Source organism: Cricetulus griseus, chromosome 7 (genome assembly GCF_003668045.3).
Source record: "Cricetulus griseus strain 17A/GY chromosome 7, alternate assembly CriGri-PICRH-1.0, whole genome shotgun sequence".
NCBI classification, from domain to species: Eukaryota; Metazoa; Chordata; class Mammalia; order Rodentia; family Cricetidae; genus Cricetulus; species Cricetulus griseus.
Window position 1 is genome coordinate 78,881,184 of NC_048600.1, and position 24,259 is coordinate 78,905,442.

Below are 24,259 nucleotides of genomic sequence, written 5' to 3' on the forward strand. Positions count from 1 at the left end.
GGCTGTGCTCAGGGTGAGTTTCTTTGGCTGGTCCTTTTTTTCCCTACACAGAGTGCTCCACTTTTTTGTCTAGGGATTTAGTATGAAAAGATTCCCCTGCATGAATTTTTATTGTACTTCTAACATTTAATAAAGAAAGAATTCTACCAGATGTGTACACCTTTAATCCCAGCACTCAGGAGGCAGAGGTTAGTGAATCTCTGTGAATTCAAGGCCAGTCTGATCTAAGACAGCCAGGGCGACATAGAGAGACCCTGTCTCAAAAACTAAAAGTGGATTTGTGATAATTTATTTTTAATATTTGTGGGAGTGGTGGTGTCAAGAAAAAATGTAAAATGGAATAGCACTGGCTTAGGGACTTTAAAATGGAGTGCTCAGTGTTTTTGAGCTCTAAGCCATCTATCTTGTCCCAGCATTAAAAAAACAAAACAACAAAACCAAGCTTACATGCGTGCGTGTTTGTGTGTGTGTGTGTGTGTGCTCGCCTGAGTTGGGAAGGGGTCGCATGTAGCTCCAGTTTCACCTGCAACTCACTATTGTGATTGTCTGGCTTTGGCTTAAGAGCCACCCGAAACCACTTCCTGCATAGTTGTTTAAGTTTTTCGCAGGCTGCAACACTTCGTCTGTTTATTTTTCTACTATTTATTCAGTGTCTCTCTTTAGTGTCACTCAAAGCGCTGGCTATGTTATTGGGTGATAAAATTCTAAGTATCTCCTAAAGCTAAGCACTGTTAACTATTCCTGTTTTGAGGGAATTCAAGGCAGAGAGGATCGGCTCATTCAGCCAATAAAACTATAAAACCAATAAGACTACAACGTTTATTCTCTTAACCTCTATTATTGCTTTCCTCGCCCCCAAAGAATATCATCTGAAACGCGTTCCTTTGATTCCACAGTGGAAGTCAAATTAGCCATATCTAGCTTCCATAGGATCTTCACGATCAGCATAAGCAAGAAGGATGCCACGCACGGAGTGCTTTTGTCGAAGGGAACAGCTCCTAAGATCAGAAAATGAGCTGAACAGGCTCAGTCACTTCCCAGTACTGCTCTTCGGTTCTTGCACTCCCAGAAGTCCCTCCCCCGGCAAATGACGGTATCCGGAAAATAGCAACCCTGGGAGAGCCGGAATAGTTCAGGGGGCGGAGCCTCCGGCGGCTCTCTAGCTTTCGCTTACTCTATATCCACCTTGATTGACAGGCTCCGAGTTCCAAGACTCCTTGCAATTGGATGAAACTCTTTGTGTGGGCGGGCTTCTCGTGTATCCGCGCTCTTATTGGCCGGTCTCGCCATGCGGGGCGGAGGGGCGGTGCTTGTGGCGGCGCGAGGGGTCCGGCTGCCTTGTCAGCCAGGTGGGGAAGAGTGCATGTGGGCCCTGCGCTCTCTACTGTGTCCCATTGGCCTGCGCACCATGTCACAGGCCTCGGCTCGTCGGCCGCGGCCGCCCAAAGACCCGCTGCGGCACCTGCGCACGCGGGAGAAGCGTGGCCCGTCCTGGGGGCCCGGGGGCCCGAGCACCGTGTACCTGCAGGTGGTGGCGGCGGGTGGCCGGGACACAGGCGCCGCTCTCTACGTGTTCTCTGAATTCAACAGGTCAGTACGGACCAACAGCCCGGGTCGTCTGGTCGCATCGCCACGTGCTCCGGGTCACGCACTTGCCCAGCCCTTACCTCCCTTAGTCCGCATGGTTTTCAGGCTTCAGTGCAGTACTTCCCATTGCCTGAGCCGCGGGTGGCTTTTGGCGTGCCTGAGTATCCCAAAGCAGGGGCCTCACAGTGTGTAGGCTAAATTGGTCTGGTAAGTTGATGGGTAAAGGGGCCTCTTCTCACCGACCTATACCGAACTCCACTACTCTGTCACTAACCAACGAGGGTTCAAAACCTACCAGCCAATGACAGAACGAGGTCACCTTAGTTGTAGTTATATCATTGTATCTACAATAAAGCATTTGGCAGAACAGACTTTTTCTGAGTATAGTAATACTCCTTCCACAGGTACCTCTTCAACTGCGGAGAAGGTGTCCAGCGACTTATGCAGGAACACAAGTGAGTCAACACCTGGCTTCTGGGGTGGAGATGATTATGGGCTTGAAAGCTGAGGTGAGAGGCAGGTTAGACTTCTCAGCAGAAGTGATCTTTGATCAGCCGTGTTTCATCTTGCTGAAATGTATGTTTTTTCTTAGACTGAAAGTCGCTCGCTTGGACAACATATTTCTGACTCGGATGCATTGGTCAAATGTTGGGGGGTTGTGTGGTGAGTATGTTTTGGAGGTCAGAGGCTAGTGGGAAGTCTCTGGGAGTTTGACATGTCTTGCTTAACTTCTTTGCTTAACTTCTGAGCCCAGGGGAGCTAGGATTCCTTGTATACTTGAGTGCAAAGTACAAAAAGCTAGACTCAGAACAGCAGGTCTTGACATGGTGATGGCCTCCAGTGCTGGACCAGACATTTAAAGAGAGAGTAGCGGTGGCAATCAGAGTAAAGGTATTTATCATGAAAACCACCAGCAGCCATATGCAGACACCTACTGTCAAGATTGCCTCGTTATTCCTGGCCATCAGCTGGGAACATCAAGATTGTGATGAAGCCAGATTTTGAAAGCTTAGTGGGGTCACTACAGAAACAAGTGACATAGTAGAGTACACCCCCACCCCCGTTTCATTGCCTCCCTACCTCCCTCCAGTCATCTGTGCCCATTCTAGAGGCACATGGGGCACTTGTCTCTAGTACCTCTGCTAATATTATTTTCTCTTTATGTATTGTATAGTTGCTAATAAGCCAGAATAGAAACACATGGGTAAATAACTGGTTCAGTGAGAAACAAACCCCCTTCCCTTCCCCCCAGGACAGGCAGTGCCTGTATACTGATAGAGCTAATTTTTATTTTTATTTTTTATAATCTTTTTAGGAATGATTCTAACTTTAAAGGAAACTGGGCTTCCCAAATGTGTTCTTTCTGGACCTCCACAACTGGTGAGTCGCCTGTCAAAACCACCTCCTTTTAAAAGTGTTAATGGACAAGAATCTTCATCTTTGTAACCTAACCCTTAGCCCTCAGGGATAACAGGTAGTGGAGTAAGCACATCTCCTTTCCTAGTGCAGAAATATCAACTGTGTGGCCCAGGGTGAGCTGCTTTGGCTCCAGCCCCAGCTTCCTAATTAATAAAGTGGCCAGAATGTTCCATAAGGTTGTTACAGAATGAATGAAATTGTACATGGGAGGTACCGCATCATCTTAGATATTTGGGACTGAGGAAGTGCTCCATTAAAGCTTTTATTCTTTTTAAACTTCAGCCATGTAAGTCCGTCTCCAGCAAGTGTCTAAATATGTTTCTCTCCATCTCCTTGAACTTTCACTGTCTGTACCAAAGTAGCCTTACACTATAATTTGCCACTTCACTATAATCCCTCTTCTTCGTAGCAGCCAGAGCAAGATGTACAAGCAGTGTGCCACTTCCCACCTTAGGCTCTCCTGTGTGATAGGATCCACAGTATAGCCTCCAAGTCCCATAGGCCCAGCCCTCTGCTCATGTCTCTACCTGTGATGTGAAGCTGGAGCCACAAAGGCCAACACTGACCCACTATTTTTTGCTTTCTAAAGTTATTTCCTCTGGAGCTGTACCTGTCTCTCCAGACAAATTGGTTTCAATTCCTGTATCTTTTCTCTTTCAGAACACCTGATTGCTACTAAGTTGTTTATGTTATGATTTGTTTCATTTCCATCTCTGTTTCAATGAGAGAGCAAAAACTTCATATCGCTTAATGTTGCTAAAACATCTAATGGCATCTAATGATACTGGACATAATAAATATCTGATAGCTAAAAATTATTTTAAAGTATTTGCGAAGTTTTGTGTTGACATAAAGCGAGTCTATATTCTACTTATTTGAATATATTACTGTGTTCTATGCTTAAAATGTAACTTCTTTCTTGCTTATTTTTTAGGAAAAATATCTAGAAGCAATCAAAATATTTTCTGGTCCTTTGAAAGGAATAGATCTGGGTATGTTGTTGACTGTGACTTGTTATTTCGTATTTCCTCTTACGTGAGCCCTGCTTTTCAAATTAGAATCCACCAACAACTGGTTTAAAGCAAACTTTAAAATCACATGCTTCATTCAACATTCTATGGTTTTGTTCTTTCTCTTGTTCCTTCTCTAATTTTTTTTTAATGATTTTTTTTGTTTGTTTGTTTTTTTGAGACAGGATTTCTCTGTAGCTTTGGAGCCTGTCCCGGAACTTGCTCTGTAGACCATGCTGGCCTTGAACTCACAGAGATTCGCCTGCCTCTGCCTCCTGAGTGCTGGGATTAAAGGCGTGTGCTGCCACTACCCTGCCTGATTTTTTATTTTTATTTCATGCGAATTGTAAAGCACTGACAGTTTTATTTCAGACTTTATACCAGTTCTCATGGTTGAGATGATAGAGTTCCTGGCTGGTAACCTTGTTAACTCAGGGCTCTTGCGTTTGTACACAATATTGGTTTATCTTTTTCTTACAGGATCCTGTACAATGCTCATAGCATGACTTCCCTTGACTCTGCTCCATATAAATGACTGATGAAAGTACAGCTTCCCTTTTTTTTTGTTTGTTTCTTTTGTTTTTTTTTTGTTTTGTTTTTTTTTTTCTTAAAATATGTTAAAGAAAATCTGGTTTTACTGACATATTCCCAGTAACACTCTAAGGCAAGTCAGTGGCTGTGGATGGGGATCCTGCAGGTTCATTTTCCTGCCATTTACTAAAGACACTTGATTTCTTGACCTGTGTTTTTCCTACAGCTGTACGGCCACACTCTGCACCAGAGTACAAGGATGAGACCATGACTGTTCACCAGGTTCCTATCCACAGTGAGTCTGGGGGCCAGGTTTCCCCAGAGAAAGTGGCTGTGGGTCCTACCCAAGGGACATGTGTTTGAAGAGAGACAAGACTGGCTTGACTGGCTTGTTTTTTTTCTGAGCATGATTAGAAATTTAAGGTTGGATACGCATGTCGGACCTTAGCCTCTTGTGGACAAACATACTGTACTGTAGTTGGCATGTTTATTTTAGTTTGTTGCAATTAAGTGCCTTTTAAGAGACTTTTTAATAACTGCAACCTAAAAGAGGGGCATTGAGGGCTGAGAAGCTACAGCTGTGCTTGTGCTTGTGAGGTACCATGTTGAAGGATGAGGCTTTGAGTTGGGAGCAGAGATGCTCTGCACATCACTCTGGCTGAACAGCTTGTGCCAGGCTTACCTGCATTTGAAGAGAGTACCTGGTGGTAGGGAGATGCCCTTGATATTGCAAACTGGCATGATCTTGGCAGTTGCAGAGAGACTATTGAGCAGAAGAGAGAACCAACAAATCAGAACTGGGGGTCGGGGGAGGCTGAGGTTTATGCTGACCATGGGTAAAAGATGGGAGGGAAGGGTGTTTTTCTTGTGTGATGACACCAGTACTTAAAGCCAGCAAGGGGATGGCCTAAGGTCTCTCTTTACTTCACTCACTCTAAGCCAGGTGTCTTCTCTTACCTGACTACTACCACCCCTCCCAACCCCAATTGGAAGTGTCTCTCTTTGTTTTCTTTCCAGCACCCTTTTCTTCCCTCCAGAGAGCATGATAGTTTACTGCCATGTCTTTTCCTCTGGTTGACACCTGTGCAATTCTGCTGGCCAGTGTTTCCCTGGAATTCCAGCAGGTCTTGATTGAGTGACATGCCTGGAGGACCAAAGGCATTTTCTGTTAAAACCACAGCTATGGTTCACCTTCTTAAATCAGCAGTCCCCTTGATTTTGATACATAAATGGCTGCAGAATTCTGCCTCTTGGGTTGATGGGCATTCCCGGGATCTGTGCAGGGATAACCGAATGGTGATAACTGAACTAGTCTACAGCCCGGATGCTCTCAGTCAAAAACTGAATCCTTCTATCAGCAAGACCCTGGGCCGGAGAAAGGCCAGCATGCTGGTAGCTGGCTATTTACTACTGCAGAGAAAGGAGTTCTAGTTTGATTGACATTTAGGGAATTCTTGCATGTGAACACCTGGGCTGCAGTTGCGGGGTGCATGTAATGCAATGGCTTCCTCTGCTGCCCAGGTGAACAGAGGTATGACAGGCAACAGCCACCGCAGAGCCCCAAAAGGTCTCCCAACAGGCTCAGTCCAAAACAGTCATCTTCAGACTCTGCATCAACTGATGTGTCAGCTGAAAATGGGGAGCGCAGTCCAGATGGCAGCAGTACAGGTAAACTGTGGGGGCGGGCCTTGTAGTTCTGCATGCCTTGTCCTGTTAAAAGAGTATCTCTAATTGGCAGACAGTAATTGTGTACATTTAGAGTGCAGTGAATTGTATTGATCTACGTAGAAAGAGTCAAGTCAAGCTAGTTAACATGCGTGCCATCTCACCAAGCTGAACGAATAGTGTTTTCTGTGGTCACAGCATAGTGTGCATGGCCTGTTGCCAACTGAAACGTTGTACTCCTTTATCAGCTTCTCCCTGTCCCCACTCTGCCCCCCTCACCCCCTCCTCTGGCCTTTGGCAACCTTCTTTCTCGACTTTTTCTGTGAGGTGGATTTTTTTTTTTTTTTTTTTTTTTTTTTTTTTAAGATTCTACATGTGGGTGAGGTCACATGGTGTGTGTCTTTTCTGTGCCTCTATCCAGTGTTGCAAATGACAGGTCTTTTCCTTTTACTGCTCTAAGTTAGGATCTTCTCTGCAAGATAGCTGTTAGCATAAGTAGATTTTCTCCGTCATGTAAAGCTCTGGAGAGAGGTCAAGAAAGGTTGTAAAGAGAGTGAAGGTCCCGAGTGTCAGGCCAGTTTGCAGCTTTGGATAGCTCCAGGATGTGTGTTCATACGGGAGCAGGGCCTAGCAAGCTCTTGGGTGTAGGGGGCTTTTGTTTTTTCATTAATGAAACAATAATGCAGAGACTGGTTGCTATGCTCACACAACAGAGAAGTCAGGAGGGGGTCGGCCCCTATTAGAAGATGGCTACCCAAGACTTGTTCTGTCTGTCTGAGGAGTTGAGTACTCAAGTCTGCTCTTCGATGTTGGGCAGAGATGGGTCATCTCCTGCTGATCTCAGTTCATCTTTTTAGTGACAAAGAAGGCAGACCTTGTCATGCTTCTTTTGTATGACAAGCAGAGAGGAGCAAAGCCCACATACTTCCTTCAGGCCTTTAGTGGTTGTCTCATTTTTCATATTTATGTGCTTGTTTTTAAAATATTACAATGAGGGCTAGCAGGATGGGTTGGTGGGTAAGGCACTTGCTGCCAAGCCTGAAAACCTGAGTTTGATTCCTAAAGCCCACATGGTAGAAGGAGAGAACTAACTTTGGCAGGTTTTCCTCTGACCTCCACATAAGCACAATGTCATCCCCCACACACATACATCCACATAAACCCACCCCTCCCCATAAATAAATAATAATAAATATTACAACTTATTTATCCTGCTCCCAAATATTATGCCAAATGGGACATGTGAAAGTTTTACTTGCCATTATGTGTTTTCTGGTTGGAGTTTCCTTCCTCACCTTCTCTTCCTTCCCCTTCCTCCATTATACTGGAGATGAGCCCAGAGTCTTGGGCCTGTTAAGCAAGCATTCTCTCCCTGGGCTAGTTTTTATTTCCTTATTTTGAAACAGTTGTTGTTACGATAAATCTTTCTGCCATAAGCCGCCTGAGCCCCACCGCCACGTGTGAGCTTTACGCCAGCCGCTCGCCCGAGTTAGGCCCAAATAAATACACAGAAACTTGTATTAGGTTCAAAGCTGCTTGGCCAATGACTAGGACTTCTCATCTGCTAGCTCAGTCTTAATTATCATAAATCTATATATTTATAAGACTTATCTTATTGGACGCCTTATTGGCGTCCCTCCTTGCCAGTGGCTCACATCCTGCAGCTGGAGGAGAAGGGAAAAGGGTACCCTTCCTGTTTCTCCTTCACTTAAATATGAGTCTCCTTGCTATGTCACTTCCTGCCTGAATCACCACTTCTCTACTACATTTCCCTGAATCCTCTTTGACTCCTAGTCCCTCTAACTTGCTGTCTCATTGGCCAAACAGTATTTTATTTAACAATAAGATAAACATACACAGTACATTCCCCATGTCTCCTCTTTTCTGTCTAAATAAAAGAAGGATAACTTATCTTTTATAATAACTGAAGAAAACTATAACCATAACTATCTGTCTTCAACTCTATCAAAGACCACAGACGGATAATATATAAACTCTAGAATTGACAGGACATCTTGCTACATGGACAAGTTGTCTGAGCTGCCTTTGAACTCTTTTGACCCTCTTGCCATAGTTTCCCAAGTAGCTGGGATTACAACCATGCACCATTAGGCCTAGCTGGAGTTTCCCATTTTCTATTCACTTATTCTTGACAAAAAAAGGTAAAGAGGTGTAATAAGGACAGGGTCTTCCTTCCGCTTCAGGATGGGTTCAGCAATGTCCCTTTAATGTACTGAGGGAGAATTAAGGGATAGTAATTTGAGAAGCATATGCAGCCTTCATGTTCACCTGGTTAAATGTGCTTTTCCTCAGGTGCTGACAGGACAGCAAGTGGCAGGGACCCTTCCTTAGTGGTGGCTTTTATATGCAAGGTAAGTTTAGCTTGAGTGGGCATGTGGCCGGTGGCCAGCAGGTGGTGTGTGCTGGGACTTTCTGTGGGCACCTGTGCAGTCACCTGCAGGAGGCTCCTGGGTCAGCTGTGCTCTGTGGGCACCTGTGCAGTCATCTGCAGGAGGTTCCTGGTTACCTGACAAAGAACAGAAGAGAGTCTCCTTCTCACACCACCTGTGCTTTGTTGGTGTTTCAAATTCTCATCCATTGCCCTGTCATTCTGCACACATTTCATGTTGTGAGTGGCTGGTCCACACCAAATTCAAAGCAGCTGTTGCTTGTTTCCTAAAAGTCAGGCATTTGAGTTTCCACCTCCTTCAACTCTCGTTTCATTTCACCGTCCTAGTTCAGGTCTGTGGGTCATGTTGATTTTGATATTGGTTCCCATTCACAGAGGACTAAATCTGCAGCCTGAAAATGCTCACATTTTATTATGGTAAGCTGTGTGACCTACTTTGAATAGGCCTCACTATAAAGCTTTGTTACAGTACAACCTGTAACAAATATTTTTGTCCAAATGTGGTGAGGCAGTATTGTTTTTATGTTGAGTTCTAGCTCTGTTTGAGGACTGGGGTTATATAGTTCAGTGCTAGAGGATTTACCTGCCATCTGCAAGACTCTTAAGTTCAATCCCTGGTGCTCCAAAAGGAAAAAAAACAATCTGGGATTTTTGTGCAGCACCAAAATGGCATTGTGAATACCATTTCTGTCTATCTGAGTGACAGCTATACTTTTGTGTAAGCACTGATGCTGGTAGGCACATTACTTGTGTGTTTCTGAAGATTAGGAAAAAAACATCTTACCTATTGTATGCTGTTTGCATTGTGATAGACACTTCCTCTCTTCCTAAGTAATTACACTGAGCATGATGGAGATCATGTCTCTGTGTGCTCAGGCAGCTGTATGTCTTGAGGCAGCTATTCTGGACCTGCAGGCCCACTTGATATAGCTATAGGCTGGTGAGCTGGCTTTCCCCTCTCTTCCTTGTCTGCACCATGTTGTTTTGCCAGCAGTGCTAGAGATGGAGTCTAAGAGGCTTTGCGTGTCTTTGCAAGCTCTCTACCCCAGTCCCTTTGGATTTTTCAATTTTGAGACAGGGTCTTGCTAAGTTGCCCCCACTGGCCTTGGGCTTGCTATGTTCTGCTGCACTTCTGAGGGCTGATCTTGGTCGCCCTCAGCCTTCTCTTCCCTCTTCTTGTTAATATGATGCATTTCAGGGGAAGGTTAGGAAAGCAGTGAGCTAGCTCCAGTTACAGGAGCCAGAGAGAACAGTTTCTGAACACAGGGCCTGGGGCAGCACATCTTATAGGACAGTGTGGGCTGAGGCAGCTGTGCTGCGACTGGGACCTCCTTGACCTATTGAGCAGGTGTTGTCTTGAATCCTGTTCAGAGAGACTGCAAGTGACTCTTGCTATGACATGTCCCTCCTGTGCTCAGACTCACTTGGTGTATGTTGAGGCACTTGTACACTGTGGCATTTGTGCCACCTGGACCTCTGCGTCTCTGTGGTCTGACCTTGCTGTGCACACAGTAAAGCCACAGTCTTTCCACTAGCACCCTAGTGTGTAAGGTGAGAAGGTCCAGAGCCTGGAGAATGAGACTCTGGCATCCAGATTTGCTCCTAAGAGTAACTTCTTAACTAAGAAAGTTAAAAGTAAACTCAGCAGTTATTCAGGAAGTAAGGAAGAAAATGGAGTTCAAATGTGATTCAGGAGAGACCTGCTGATGGCCTTCTGTGTCATCCTCTGTGAACTCTGGGTCCCGGGAAGGTCAGACAGAAGTTTACAGAGCTGTAGGATGGCTGTGTCATCAGATGGAAGAAGAATATACTAGGAATTTTTTTACAATTTTTCTCTTTCCATTAAAAGCTGAAGCCCTATACTGTCAAATATTTGAAGGAGGAAGAAAACCATCATCCATTCTGTTGATGTCCGCCTAGTATCACTGTACTGGAGGGTAGTGTGCAGCACTCTGCCAGTAGACGATGCTTTGGTAGCACCCTGATGCGAGATTAAATGATGAAACAGCCCAAGTACCTTGCAGTTCTCCTGGGGGCTATTTGTTAACTGTAATTTGTTAGCATCCTTGCTATTGGTAAACTGTGACATGGAAGAGTGACACTTTAAGTTCACAGCAAGGTGATGGTGGGAGTAAGCATCATGTCTTAGTTCATCTGGATTTAACTCTAAAGCCTTTCAAAATAAACCCTGCTTTAGAATATGTATACCTACTGCATTTTAATGAATAGGGGGGAAGTAACAACGTAGATACAGTCTGTGAAAGTTAAACTGCTTCACTAGCATCTCAAATTATGTTTGCATTCCCTTTGTCACAGCTTCACTTGAAGAGAGGAACCTTCTTGGTGCTTAAAGCAAAGGAGCTGGGCCTTCCTGTGTGAGTGTCAGGTCCTTGGGAACTTGGTGGTGGGCCTCTGTTATTAAAAAAAAAAAAGGCGTCTCACAGAGTGCATGCCTGTCTTTCAGTGGGACTGCCGCCATTGGACCCATCATTGCTGCTGTCAAGAACGGGCAGAGTATCACTCACGAAGGAAGGGAGGTGAGACTCCTGGTTCCCAGGATTTAGCAGTGGCAGGTGGGGCCTGGCACACTGGGCAGAGCCATGGTCTGCCTTAAGCTTACAGGCACTTTGAAGGATGTTTGGGACACCTTGGGATTGCCTTATCTTGGCTGCATGGTAGAACCCTTATCTAGTGATGGACCCCAGTAGTGCTCTGCCCAGATACTCCTGTATCTTGTCTGTTCACACCTGGTGGGCTTTTGCATGTGCAGATGCTTTTCCTTGTGCCTGCAGAGTAGTGTCCTGCCTTCAAGGATGGGCTTTGCTAGTAAGTGTCAGGAGAAATGTGCTCTTCGTCTAAGGGTTATCTCTGGTGTTGAAAGTACCTTAATTGCTAACCCTCCCCCTAGCCACTCTGGTTTGAAAATGTCTCTATAACTAGTGCCTATCTGCTGAAATAGGAGCAAACAGAGCAGGAAAAGGTGGGTGGCAGCCACTCAGGCTGGGCTTGTACTCTGTATATGGAATGTGGGTTGGGTAATGGTAGCAGTTGCCTTGAAGGACATTTAGTTGTGGCTGAGCAGAGACTGTTCTGGAAGAGCATTCTGCTCCACTCAGCAATCTGTCTAATTCTCTAGATCACCCCTGATGAGCTTTGCACGCCCCCAGATCCTGGTCCTGCATTTATCGTGGTAGAATGCCCTGATGAAGGATTCATTCAGCCCATCTGTGATAATGACACCTTTAAAAGGTAATGATGAGGGGACTTTGGGTGGGAGAAGTGAGAGCATCACTGTTCAGCACACCTAGCCCAGCACAGATTTCCACGTCCCCATAACAGATCATGTCCTTTAGGTATACCATGTCTCTAGCAAGGCCCAGTCTTTGGGTTCAAGGTGTGTCTTGATCTTCTTAGCAAGAGTTGGGCAGTGTTTGTAGTTGGTGGTCTTTGGAATAAAATTTGGGAACTGACAATAAGTCGTTGAGGACTAGACAAGTCAACTGCAACTTAGAGAGATAAGGAGGGGAGAACACACATGAGCAAGAGAGAGGCATGTAAATCTAGAATAAATTATTTGACCTATTTCTTCCTATATGAGTTTTCTTCCCTCATCAGTGTTGAGACTAATGAGGTAGGGTTGAATGTCAAAGACGCTGTGGCCTAGATTGTTCTAGGGATAGTCACATAGTCATCAGCATGGTTTTCTGGCCCAAGTGTTATGTCCACTGGAAAACAGCCAGTTCTGCACTTCAGTTCTGGCTACAAGTCCCTCCACCACGTCTGTCTGGTGCTTGGGCTCAGCCCTGAACACACGTGGCAAGTGGCCATGCTCCTGAGCTTAATCACCGGCCCTTGGTCTCTTTGAGACAAGATATCACCATGTAGGCTCAGCTGGTCTTGGTCATGTGGTCTTGCCTTAGCCTCCTTAGTGCTGAATCTGGTGCATACCACCACCACCTTACGTAGAACCCATAAGCCTCATGTCTGTTTTACATTTTCCCTCTCCTTAGTGGCTTGTTTGTTTACTTGTCTTTCACATGCTGGTTTATTCTACTTGTACAACAAATCTTTTAGCTCCTATACAGTAGTGTCAGGAGTTCCCCCTTGGCCATGGTGTTCTTCATGGGTTCAGTGTCCTGGACACAAACTCTCTTAATAAGGTTTCAAGCAGCAGAGCCTATTGCAAGCTGGAGGAACTTGAGAGCTCTGTGCCTATGCGATATAGTGTGTGTGTATGTGTGTGTGTAGCAGTGATGGTGGTGGTGAAAATAGCCAGTGAACTAAAAGGATGTGTCACCAGGTTAGTAGTAGACTATGCCTGAACGAGAAGTGGTACCCATGGCAGCACTGAGTATTCCAATTCATGGCTGCACAATCAGTTACCTTTCATGTATGTCCTGACTTTGTATCTCTTTCTAAAGGAAACCCCATTCTTCCTTCTGCCCAGGTACCAGGGAGAGGCTGATGCCCCCGTGGCCCTGGTGGTCCATATTGCCCCAGATTCTGTACTTACTGACAGCAGGTACCAGCAGTGGATGGAGAGGTATGGAGACCAGTCCAGGTCACAAAGGGCAACTCTTGTGGGTGGTGTTTGGATGTATGTGCCACTAAGTACTTCTCTGATCACTGCCTGCTCTCACCTGAGCCTGCTTGAATTTTCTCTTGTGAATTCTGGGCAGGTCTCTGTGTAGGAAGGGTCTGTGTTGAATCATCCCCACTAGGTGGCGTAGTGCCCCACTTCCTACTTGTCCACCACTCCTGGTCATATCCTTTTATATTCTGTTCAACTGGTGCAGAGGAGAGACTGGCAAATGTAAAAGAACAGCTTCCGTCAGCATCTACTGCATATATATATGTGTGTGACTTCAACTGCTCTGGCTTGTTCTCCAGAGGGTCTGTGAGGAGAAAGAAGGTCCACCAACATTTAATAATCCTGTACTAGCAAATAGCACCACAAGTGTTTGAGCTTGGGTATTTGGTGACCTGGAGTGGCTCCTCAGCTGCCCTACCATCTGCTTCATTACATATCTCCCAGTCCTCTCTGCCATGAGCAGTTCTGAGTCTTAAGCTCTGTCTTTGTTCCTTGGGAGTCTGTCAGAACATGAGTTGTCTATTTTCCTTTTAGGCCTTTTTCATACCCTGTACTTGGTGGTATTTTCACATCCATACATGACGATCTTACACTTTCTTAGTTTTCCCACTGTTCTTTCCTGCATATTCCAAAGGCAGCACAGGGGGAACAAAAGCCTGGACTTTGATACAGGAGCAGCAGGGTTGTATCTGGCTGTGGAGTCATTGTTTGGGGCAAATGACATGTCTGTCCACATTAACCTGTTTGTCTGCAGTCCTTTCCCTGAGGTGGGATGATTTCCCAACAGACACTGTTAACGATGGGCTGACTCTTCCTAGGTTTGGATCTGACACCCAGCATCTGATTCTGAATGAAACCTGTTCATCGGTTCACAACCTTCGAAGCCACAAGATCCAAACTCAACTCAACCTCATCCACCCTGACATCTTTCCCCGCCTCACCAGCTTCTACAGTAAGGTAGCTCGTGTCCCTTAATGTCCTGACCAGGCCTCATCCACCCTGACATCTTTCCATGTTTCACCAGCTTCTACCGTAATGTAGCTAGTGTCCTGCATCATCTCATCCACCCTGACATCTTTCCCTGTCTCACCAGCTTCTACAGTAATGTAGTTTGTGTCCTGCAACGTCCTGGCCCGTGGTTTCCTCACCTTTGCTTTCTCACCATGAAGTATGTTTTTGTCTCTTCCAGGAGGAAGGCTCTGCCCTCAGCACTCCCATAGTTCGAGGTGAATGCCTCCTCAAGTATCAGCTCCGCCCCAAGAGAGAGTGGCAAAGGTGTGTGCCTTTCTGAGCATGTGGGGACATCTAGGCCAGGGCTTGGGAGGATTTCTGAAAGTGGTCAGCAGTGGTCGGTATTCTTTAAAGTGTTTGTAGCCCCATGGTTTTTGCCACAGTGGTCACCTGTACAGCAGCAACAGAGCCCAGCTCCAGTAACAGGATGTTTATTGAGACAGGGTCACACTTTGTAGCCTTTGCTGGCCTGGAACTTGTATGTAGACCAGACTGGCCTCAAACTCATAGATCTTCTGGCCTCTGCCTCCCAAGGCTAGGATTAAAAATAAGTGCTATTCTACCTGGCCCCAGTAAAAGGTCTTTAATGGTATTTCTGACAGTAATATTTTACTCATCTTGGACATTCTTTTCCTTGTTTCAATGCAACAGTAAATGTCTTCCTAAAGGTAATTTCTAAATGCTGGGTAATGTGTCACGGTGTGTGTGAGTTCTTTAGACACCATGACCATACCCTGCCACCTGGAAAGCCCTTTCTTACACACTCCCAGGCAAGTGAGAAGTGTTTGCTGACTACCTGATGGCTTGTCGTCTTGTTGGGATATGAGTGTGCGGTCTTAGTATTTCCTGAACTCCCAGCATCATTGTTAAGCACGTCATGTTATAGAATATCACTGTGTGCTGTCCTGGTTGAATAGTCATTGCTCTGAGGTGGTATGCCTTGGGCCATGGGCATTACTACATACCTTCCTCAGCCCATGTGCCAGTGAAACTGTCATCCCGAGATCCCGGACCCACTGAGTTGATCTGGAGAGGTTGATTTGGGGCTGTTTTTTTAAGCTTTTGGGGGGCTTTCCTACTCAGCTAGCCCAGGGAACTAGCCCTCTCAGTATTGGTGCTAACTGGAGGAGGTCAGCAATACCAGCAACATTCACTGGGGCTTGCTGAGGGTGTAGGCTCTCTGACTCCACCCCAGAACTGATACGAGTTTGGGTTCTACAGATCACCAATGTTCTCAGTTGTTAGCTCTGTGCATGCTAACTTCAATTGGAGAGGTGCTCGCTGGGACCCTGCTTCTCAGTTAGGGCCCTTGTGGTCCTCCTAGGGGACATTGGCCCACATGTGGAGACGCGTAATTTTCACAACCTTAGGTAGGGGATGTGTGCTGCAGGGACAACTCCACTGTAAAGAAGGATTCCTCTTGCCCAGGCACCAGGAAGGCTTCATTGTCAGGCTTGAGGCTGGAAAGGTTGTAAAGAGCCGGGGTTGTTCAAGACTCATTCGCCTTATTTACTTGAGGAAGGTTCCAGAGACTAGAACTGCCTTGGTCATTGGCTGTAGGAGTGTTCTGTGCCTGTATCTGTTACTTTTCGTGATAAAACACCATGACCAAAACAACTGATAGAAAAAAGTTTATTTTGACTTAGGATTCCAGAGGGGTAAGAGTTGATCGTGGTGGGGAGGCATGGCAGCTAGTGAAAGGCATGGTATGGCAGAAACTGAGAGATGCCAGTCTCAACCACAAACACAAAGCAAAGAGAGTGAACTGGAAGAGGGTCAGGCTATTAACTCCAAAGCTCAGCTCCAGTGATGTACTTCCTCCAGCAAGGCTGCGATTCCCCATAGCCTCCCCCAACATCATCCAGGACCTCATGTCCTGTCATCCAAACCAGCATTTGCTTAGAGGCTGTGCAGACCCTTGGGTCACCTAAGTTGTTTTCCTCTGCAGGGATACCACACTCACCTGCAATACTGATGAATTCATAGCTGAGGCCTTGGAGCTTCCCAATTTCCAGGAGAGAGTGCAGGAGTATAAGAAGAGCGTGCAGGAAAGCCCAGCCCCAGAAGGTAAGTCAGAGCCCTAGGCAGCCTCTCCTAGGCATTGCCTGCCTGAAGCTTGCAGTCTGGAGCCGGGCGTTGTACAAATTGAAACCAGATTCTTTAACTCAGGGTTTTTCTGTATTACAGCAGAGGGTTGCAGGAGGTGTTGAGGACCTTAGTACATGTGCTCCATGCTTAGTGGCAGTGTCTGGGTCTTCTTGAGAGCTCACTTGTAGGAAAATGGTTTAGGGAACACCTGTGAGACCATGCTGATCTTCCCTTGGCCACAGTTGCTATTGGGATCTCCTGGTTGGCTGAGAATGCCCATAGACAATGATGGCCGTGTAACCAGTTTTATTGCTCCATCAGAGAAAGCAATTGGAGTGTTTTGTGACCTCTGTACTTTTGGGGTTTTCTTAGTTTTCAATTAGTGATAAAAAGGTTGCTGGAGTAACCTAGGCAGATGTCCTTTTTCTGGAAACTCTTGGTTTTCTAAGGCCAGTGCTAGGTCAACCCTTCCCATGTGTGTCTGGGAAGAACTATTCTGATTAAGTTGCTGACCCGTTGTGTTAGCTCATGGCCACCCAGGTGAGGCTGAGGGCTAGCTAGCCCTGTTTTTCTATGCAGCAGATGGCAGGGTAGACACACAAAGTGTGTGTGCTGTCTTGTTGCAAGGTGGAGGTGCCACCTGCATGGAGGAAGTGGTGATTCTGGAGTTAAGGAAACTGTCTATGTCATTTAGCGGTGTTTTGTTTTAAAGAAAGGCCGGAGTAATTACTATCTTCCAGATGCTTTTCTCCCTTGACAGCCTGCAGGCCTCATATTGAAAGGGAAACCCATTCACCCAGCACTCTTCCGGGAAGGTGGATTGGACCAGATTGCTTACCCACCACATGACCGAATGCTGGCTCAAGTTCACTTGTATTTTCCACAGAGAAAAGAAGCCAGTATCCTGAAATTGTCTTCCTTGGTACGGGGTCTGCCATCCCAATGAAGATCCGAAATGTCAGTTCCACGTTAATCAACATAAGGTACCATGTTTGCCCCAGAAGCTGCCGTCCACTAGAGCTTGCCACTCAACAGTCCTCTCCACTTAGCAGGCTGATTGTCCTGGAGCAGAAGTAGTGGGCTTTGCTGCATTTTATTTTATTTAGAATATATTGTTGAGATAGGATCATGCTATAGCCCTGGCTGGCCTGGAACTCACTGTGTCTACCCAGCTGTCCTGGAACTTGTGGCAGCTCTCCTTTATCTGCCTCTTGAGTGTTGGGCTTACTATATCTACTTACTTCTGAGAAACATGCAGATCCATCCTGTCATGACTTTGGAGAAAAGCTGAAACCTCTTTCCGCTGTATACATTGTGAGGGGTGTCCCAGTGAGCCTACACATTAAGCCTGTGAAGGATAGGTGACTATTGACTTGGTTGACTGGTAAGCGCATACTAAGAGAGGTTGCTTCAGTTCTGTAGCCTAAACTGCAGGTCCAGGCCTTGAGCTGGTGTCTAAACCAGTACCTGTATTTCCCTCAACTTCTTACTGGTGCATTTCAAAGCTTTTGGGGTCTTGCAATTTGTTGATATTTAGCCCATTTGAGTTCTGCTTGGTTTTTTTTTTTTTTTTTGTTGTTGTTGTTTTTCCTGGTTGATTTCTGGGTTTGCTTAGGTTCATTTATCTGCAGTTATGTGTGAGAGTCACTGTGAAATGTTCGTGAGCACTCTGCTCTGCTGACATATTTGTCAAGGAAGCATACTGGTGAAGTGCTGGGAGCTCATTATTATGGGTGCTGTTGATGAACAAACAATAACCAAGTAATACTGCAAGTGTACACTGTATTGCCCAGATACACCTGAGGTCAGACTGTGCACTGCGGTGCCCAGGAGCACCTGAGGTTAGACAGGTATACCTGAAGTCAGACAGTGTACACTGCATTGCTCTGTTGCACCTGAGGTTGGACAGTGTGTACTGCAGTGCCCAGGCTCACCTAAGGTCAGACAGTGTGCACTGCAGTTCCCAGGCTCACCTGAGGTCAAATGTTTTCAAATCTAGGCATGTTTTCTTCATGAGTGAGAAATGTAGGCAAGAGGGTTAGAGTTGCCTGGCCTCTCTTGAATTCCTAAATTCATCTAGCACCCATGTTGATGTGAATAGGGCCAGCTTTTTCTCATTTAGACTCTTCCCTGGAAGTCACTGTCTTTAGAATGAGGTGTCTTTGCACACGTGTGGCCTTTCCAATCTTGTGGTTTCCTTGAGAGAGGAAGGAAGCCAGAGGGGTACCTCTGTCTGTCTACCTCAGAGTAAAGCCTCAGTTGCCTACCCAGCAGACAGCTGAGAGGAACCTTGAGTCACTCTAGCCACCTCCCCAGAGAAAGTTCATGCAGCGCATCCTGTCTCAAGATCATTTGGGCCAAGAAAACCAGGGCCACTTAGAAAGGGCACCGGGAGCCATTTCTATGACATAATGCCATCTCTGTCACTCCAGCAGTGTAGCCTATAAGGGGGAGGCAGAGGGATGTGTGAGGACTGACTCCCAGTCCACAGTCTACCTTTTTCTTTTTTCTGTTATTGATTGACACACAGCATTGTGTTGATGTATATTTGGAAAGGCTTCTGGGTTCTTTGGATCTTTCATATGGAGAAGCTAGACTGGTCTAGAATGATCCATGTGGTTTAATTAGTTGACTTTCCTATGATATCCACAAAGGACAGCAGGATGTGGTTGTGGAAGGCGGGGTGGGGATGTCCACAGCTGCTGCCTGGTCTGTCCCTGCCACAGCAATGCCATTCTGGAGTGTCTGACTAAGCCTCTCCTGTTGGTGACTGTCTTCTGCAGCCCTGAAAAGTCTGTGTTGCTGGACTGTGGAGAGGGCACTTTTGGGCAGCTGTGCCGCCATTATGGACAGCAAATAGACAGAGTCCTGTGCAACCTCACTGCTGTGTTTGTGTCCCACCTTCACGCAGACCACCACACGGTGAGTGTGGGACCTTAGAGGTCAGCATGTGGGGGGTGCTGGCTCCGTTAGTCATTCCCTCTAGTGCCAAATTTTTGGCTTTCCTCGGCTTTTCTTGCTTCATACACAGCCTGATCTTGGCCTTTTAGGGCTCCCTAGATCTCAGCCCATTGCCCTCTTTCTAACACAGCTGTGTTTTTCTGCCTGTAACATCTCGGTCATTGGCTAGCATGTGCCACCCGACCTGTGATGTGGGATAGGGATGGGGTCAGTGTACTAGGAACCACTTGCAGGCAGGACTAACCTGTGGAGCTGACAGCTGGACCTGGCTCATCACATGTGCTCTTCTCCTCAGGGCTTGCTGAATATCTTGCTGCAGAGAGAGCATGCGCTGGTAAGTGAGGCATTTGACCCACATTAGTAATTGGCTGCTCATTGCCAGCTGTACCTAACACTGAGACCAAACCATTTTTTCCTGGGAAGTCCCTGTATTCTCCCAATCTGGGGGAAGCCCCCAGATTGGCAGAAGAGCCAATCTGCACTGGAATCTTGTTTCAGGAGTCTCTGGGAAAACCCTTCCAGCCTTTGCTGGTGGTGGCCCCTACCCAGCTCAGGCCCTGGCTGCAGCAATATCACAACCAGTGCCAGGAGATTCTGCACCACATCAGGTGAGCACCCTGTGTAACGATCCTTTCTCTGTCCCATCAGCCAGTTCTCAAATAGCAACATGGAGACTCATTAATTATGAAAGCTTGGCCTTAGCATAGCCTTGTCCCACCAGTTCTTTTAACTTAACCCACTTATTTTAAACTACATTCTGTCACGTGACCGGTTACTTCATCTCTGTACTGCCCATGCTGCTCTCTGCATCTGGCTAGCAACTCCACCTTCTTCCTAGAGTTCTCTCTCTGCCCTGAAGTCCTGCCTATACCTCCCTCTTAGCTATTGACCATTTGGCTTTTTATTAGACCAATCACAGTGATACATTTTCACACAGTGTGCAAAATATCCCACAACAACCTTGCGTACCAGCCCACAGGCTATTGCCTTGCATTGCTCCCTCCTTCCAGTGCTCCAGCTGACTGGGTGGCTGCTGAAGTCCTGGCAGACCTGCTCTTGGAGCACAGTGTCCCAGTTCTCCCAGAAGCTCTGTACCACATGACTGTGGCCACTCTCTCTGCAGCAGACAGCTCCAGAGTCAAGTACCTAAATAGCTACAGGCACAGAGGTGTCTAAGCCAGGTGGTGCAGGGCAGGGCTGACCCAGCTCACATCCAGGGATAGATTTAGGATCAGGGTTAGTGTTAGTGTTACGCTATGGTTATGGTTAGGGTTAGTGTTAAGGGTTAGGATTAGGTTAGGATTAAGGGTAGGGTTATGCTTATGTTAGAGTTAGAGTTAAGGTTAGGGTTAGTGTTAGGTTTAGGGTTAGTGTTAGGTTTAGGGTCAGTGTTAGGGTTAGGGCTAGAGTTAGGGTTGGATTTAGGTCAGGGTTAGCGATAGGTTAGGGTTAGGTTTAGGGTTAAGATTAGGAATAGTAGTCAAGATAGGGTTATGGATAGTGTTAGGGTTAGAGTTAGTTTCTTGCTGTGAACCGGATAGGCTGGGCATGTGGCCTAGATCAGTTTTCCTGGTTTTCTGTGACAAGCCATGATTGTTAAAACCACTGAAAGTTTTTCATCCAAAGAACAGAAGTGTGATTGCAGGTGTTAAATGACTTTTTGAAAGACATTGTCATCATTTTTCAAATGCTTTTTGTCTTCTCATAGTATGATTCCTGCCAAATGCCTTCAGAAAGGGGCAGAGGTCTCCAGTCCCCCAATTGAAAGACTAATCAGTTTGCTGTTGGAAACATGTGACTTAGAAGAAGTAAGTGGCCCTGGTGCGAGCCCCACAAAGGGCGGGCAGGGTGGGGAGTGGGGCCTGAGCTTTCCACCTCTGCTCCCTCAGTTTCAGACCTGCCTGGTACGGCACTGCAAACATGCTTTCGGCTGTGCACTAGTCCACTCCTCTGGCTGGAAAGTGGTCTACTCGGGGGATACCATGCCCTGTGAGGCTCTAGTCCAGATGGGTAAGTGAGCTGAGTGCCCCCCCAACCCAGGTTCTTTGAGAGATGCATGGGATATGGCATGTCTAAGGTGTGTGCAGATGGGTATGCAGCTGATGCCAACAGATAAAAAACTGATTCTTACTCAGTTGGTTCCCCGGCTGTCATCCTGAGGGACCAAGTCATGGGACTAAGGGAGCTGAGTATTTGGTGAGAACACAACTGTGGATGCCAGGGATATATGCTACTCATCCAAACTCTTCCTTGATGCCCATCTTTCTGTTCAGGGAAAGATGCCAACCTCCTGATACACGAAGCCACTCTGGAGGATGGCTTGGAAGAGGAAGCGGTGGAAAAGACACACAGGTAGCAAAGCCATTTAGTCCTTGTCACCCTCTTTTGTCAAATAAAAACTAGCCTTCTTCTCATCCCGAGAGAGGTACCCACAGCCATATGGGACTGGCTGGCTTTCTTCCAGGCTTCTGAAATTTCCTGAGCCCACATTAGCTCTCCTGAGCACTCTGCCTCTGATCTTGCATATCCCCCAGGCAGGGTTCTGTGGTGGGTGTGAGGTTTTAAAAGAACAAGCCAGCTGGAATAAACTGTCACTTCAGGGGAAATTGATATCATGACAAGGTGTTTTTAAGACTGACCTTCTTAGGTGCCCCAGGGTCTTCTCAGGTGTTATTCTGACAGACTGAAAGCCAGTAGCCACTGCAAGGCCTCTCAGGAAGTGTGGGCAGGCTCTGGCCCTCAGGAGCATCTCTGCTGGCTTAACAGCCTTCTGAGGACTCTACCAGCCCTTCTTGGTGCCCTCAGCAGGGAGGGTCAGGCTTGTGGACTCCTGCTCCAAGGCTTAGCATCCCTTGCTTTCTTTGCTACAGCACCACCTCCCAGGCTATTAATGTGGGGATGCGGATGAATGCCAAGTTCATCATGCTGAACCACTTCAGTCAGCGGTACGCCAAGATTCCCCTCTTCAGCCCTGACTTTAATGAGAAAGTTGGCATCGCCTTTGACCACATGAAGGTTAGTATGTTGGGTGGACCCTGAGGGCTCTGAAGGACCAGGGCCAGGTAGGAAAGTGACCCTCGTTCACTTCTCCTTTTATGGCCTAGAGCCACCAAAGAAAACAGCGCTCTCTGTCATTAGCCAGGTGTAACCAAAATCAGACCAAGGACAAGGTCTGCTCCTGAAGAGTCTTTATGCCCTCAGGGTCCCTGGAGATTCCAGAACCTCGCCCAGGCCTGGGCCATTCCCATGGCAGCCTTATCACCAACCTGTAGGCAGGGGCTAGTCTCCCAGAGTAGCAGAGCCCAGCCTACCCCTTTCATCTCCCCAAATAAAGGATGGGCATGAGCCAGCTCTGGTTGTTAGGAGCTTGATAAGAAAGTTTGGACCATTTGTTTCCTCTTCCTTTGGTCTCCCCACTCTTACCCAGGAGTGGGGAATTGGCCTTTCTTCATAGTACTTGCTCCCCTCCTGAATAGTGTTCTTTGAAGCCATGGTCCCTGAGGGTGTGTAAGCAAGAAGTGGTCTCACCCCAGCTCTCATACTCCTTTGCCACTCTCAATGTCCCCCTGTCCTGTCTGTCCTTCCAGGTCTGCTTTGAAGACTTCCCAACAGTGCCCAAGCTGATTCCCTCACTGAAGGCCCTGTTCGCAGATGACATTGAAGAGATGGTAGAGCGCAAGGAGAGGCGGGAGCTGCGGCTGGTGCGAGCAGCCCTCCTGGCCCAGCAGCGAGACAGCCCGGAGGACACCGAACCCCAGCAGAAGCGGGCCCTCACGGAGGAGCCGCACAGCCCACAGAGTAAGAAGGTCAGAACCCAGTGAAGGTCTAAGCCATCCTGGACTAAAGGCTGTGGACTTCTGCCCTGTGTGGAAGTCACATCTTCTGTCATCCTGGTGGGAGTCAGCGCAGACAATCTAGCTGGGAGTCAGCCTGCAATCAGAGTATGCAGTCCTCCATGGCCATGGCTGGGGGAGCACCCATCTGTCAGTTGCCTCCCATGCCTGGAGAACACAGTGGCAGGACAGGAGTCCACGCAGTGGAAGACAGCAAGCCAGTCTTGAAAGAAGTCATGGAAATTGAAGTGTTTGCCCTCACCTACTAGCACAGTGGCTCCCTCTGCATGCTAGAGTCAAGCCATGATACAGGTGAAATCAGGTGTATGTGTCCCAGGCTCCAAGACTAGTATTTCCAAGGACTCAGACTCAATAAAGCTCAAGTTTGGAATCCTGAGTGCTTTGGCTTCGTCATGGTACTGCTTCAGTGTGGGGGTCTTCTATGGGCTGGGGTACCTAGTGTGCCCTGCATGTACCAGTGGCCGCAAGGATCCGTGGAGCCTGTTCTCTTGCTCCACGATGAGAATGAAAATCACTATGAAAGTAGGAAGAAATGTCACCTTGGCCTAGGTACTCTTTTGGATCTGAAAACAGGTTAGTGACTGAAACTCGGAAGGATGTTCAAAGTCGACTCTAATGTTTATATTCCCCCACCCAGGAGAGCTCGGAAAGCACACTTGGGTGTGAGACAGCAAGCACTTGGCCTTCCTTCCCTGGTGGCGATCTTCAGACTTCTTCCTGAGGCAGCACAGGGTGTTGTCACTGCCCAGCCGCCTCTACTGAAACAAGAGCATGTGCCAAGCTCAGGGATAATAAATCTATTTTAATAACATTACTCTTGACAACAATTTGTACATGTATTTAAAGATAACCTTCAACCCCCAGGCTCCGTTACAAATTGGGGATCGGACTGCCCTTGCCAGGAAGTGAGCAAAGCTGTAACATCCAAAGCCTGCAGGTCCCACTCGGAGAAGGGTGAGTTTACATTGCTGGGAAAAATAACTAAGCATTTAGAGTTTTTCATTGTACATCTGTACACTGGTTTAGATTGAATGGCTCAAATTAAACAAATATAGATTTTTGTATATACAAATATATCATGTATAGGTATATCTATTTTCAAAGGATCAAACTTTAAACTTGAACTTTGCAT

General features: G+C 46.8%; 1 protein-coding gene across 3 annotated transcripts; it reads left to right on the forward strand.

Moving 5' to 3' along the window:
* Nucleotides 1–1,297: 1,297 nt before the first annotated feature.
* On the forward strand, nucleotides 1,298–24,199 carry Elac2 (elaC ribonuclease Z 2). Of its 3 annotated transcripts, none has more exons than XM_027427144.2 (25): nucleotides 1,298–1,590; nucleotides 1,992–2,042; nucleotides 2,180–2,250; nucleotides 2,903–2,967; nucleotides 3,941–3,998; nucleotides 4,774–4,842; nucleotides 6,069–6,215; nucleotides 8,526–8,584; nucleotides 10,939–10,997; nucleotides 11,087–11,159; nucleotides 11,759–11,871; nucleotides 13,070–13,165; nucleotides 14,032–14,170; nucleotides 14,403–14,488; nucleotides 16,173–16,291; nucleotides 17,199–17,295; nucleotides 19,096–19,234; nucleotides 19,569–19,607; nucleotides 19,772–19,881; nucleotides 20,982–21,081; nucleotides 21,163–21,283; nucleotides 21,547–21,625; nucleotides 22,144–22,288; nucleotides 22,861–23,079; nucleotides 23,765–23,941. In XM_027427144.2, exons 1-25 carry the CDS (start codon nucleotides 1,364–1,366, stop codon nucleotides 23,846–23,848), a joined length of 2,565 nt encoding a protein of 854 aa, XP_027282945.1. In that variant the 5' UTR covers nucleotides 1,298–1,363; the 3' UTR covers nucleotides 23,849–23,941. The 3 variants fall into 3 exon arrangements, with proteins under 3 accessions (XP_027282945.1, XP_035303528.1, XP_027282946.1); XM_035447637.1 differs by lacking the exon at nucleotides 23,765–23,941 and adding an exon at nucleotides 23,992–24,199 and having other exon boundaries at nucleotides 1,299–1,590; XM_027427145.1 differs by lacking the exons at nucleotides 1,298–1,590; nucleotides 1,992–2,042; nucleotides 2,180–2,250; ... (8 more) ...; nucleotides 13,070–13,165; nucleotides 23,765–23,941 and having other exon boundaries at nucleotides 14,064–14,165; nucleotides 22,861–23,503.
* The last annotated feature ends 60 nt before the right edge of the window (nucleotides 24,200–24,259 follow it).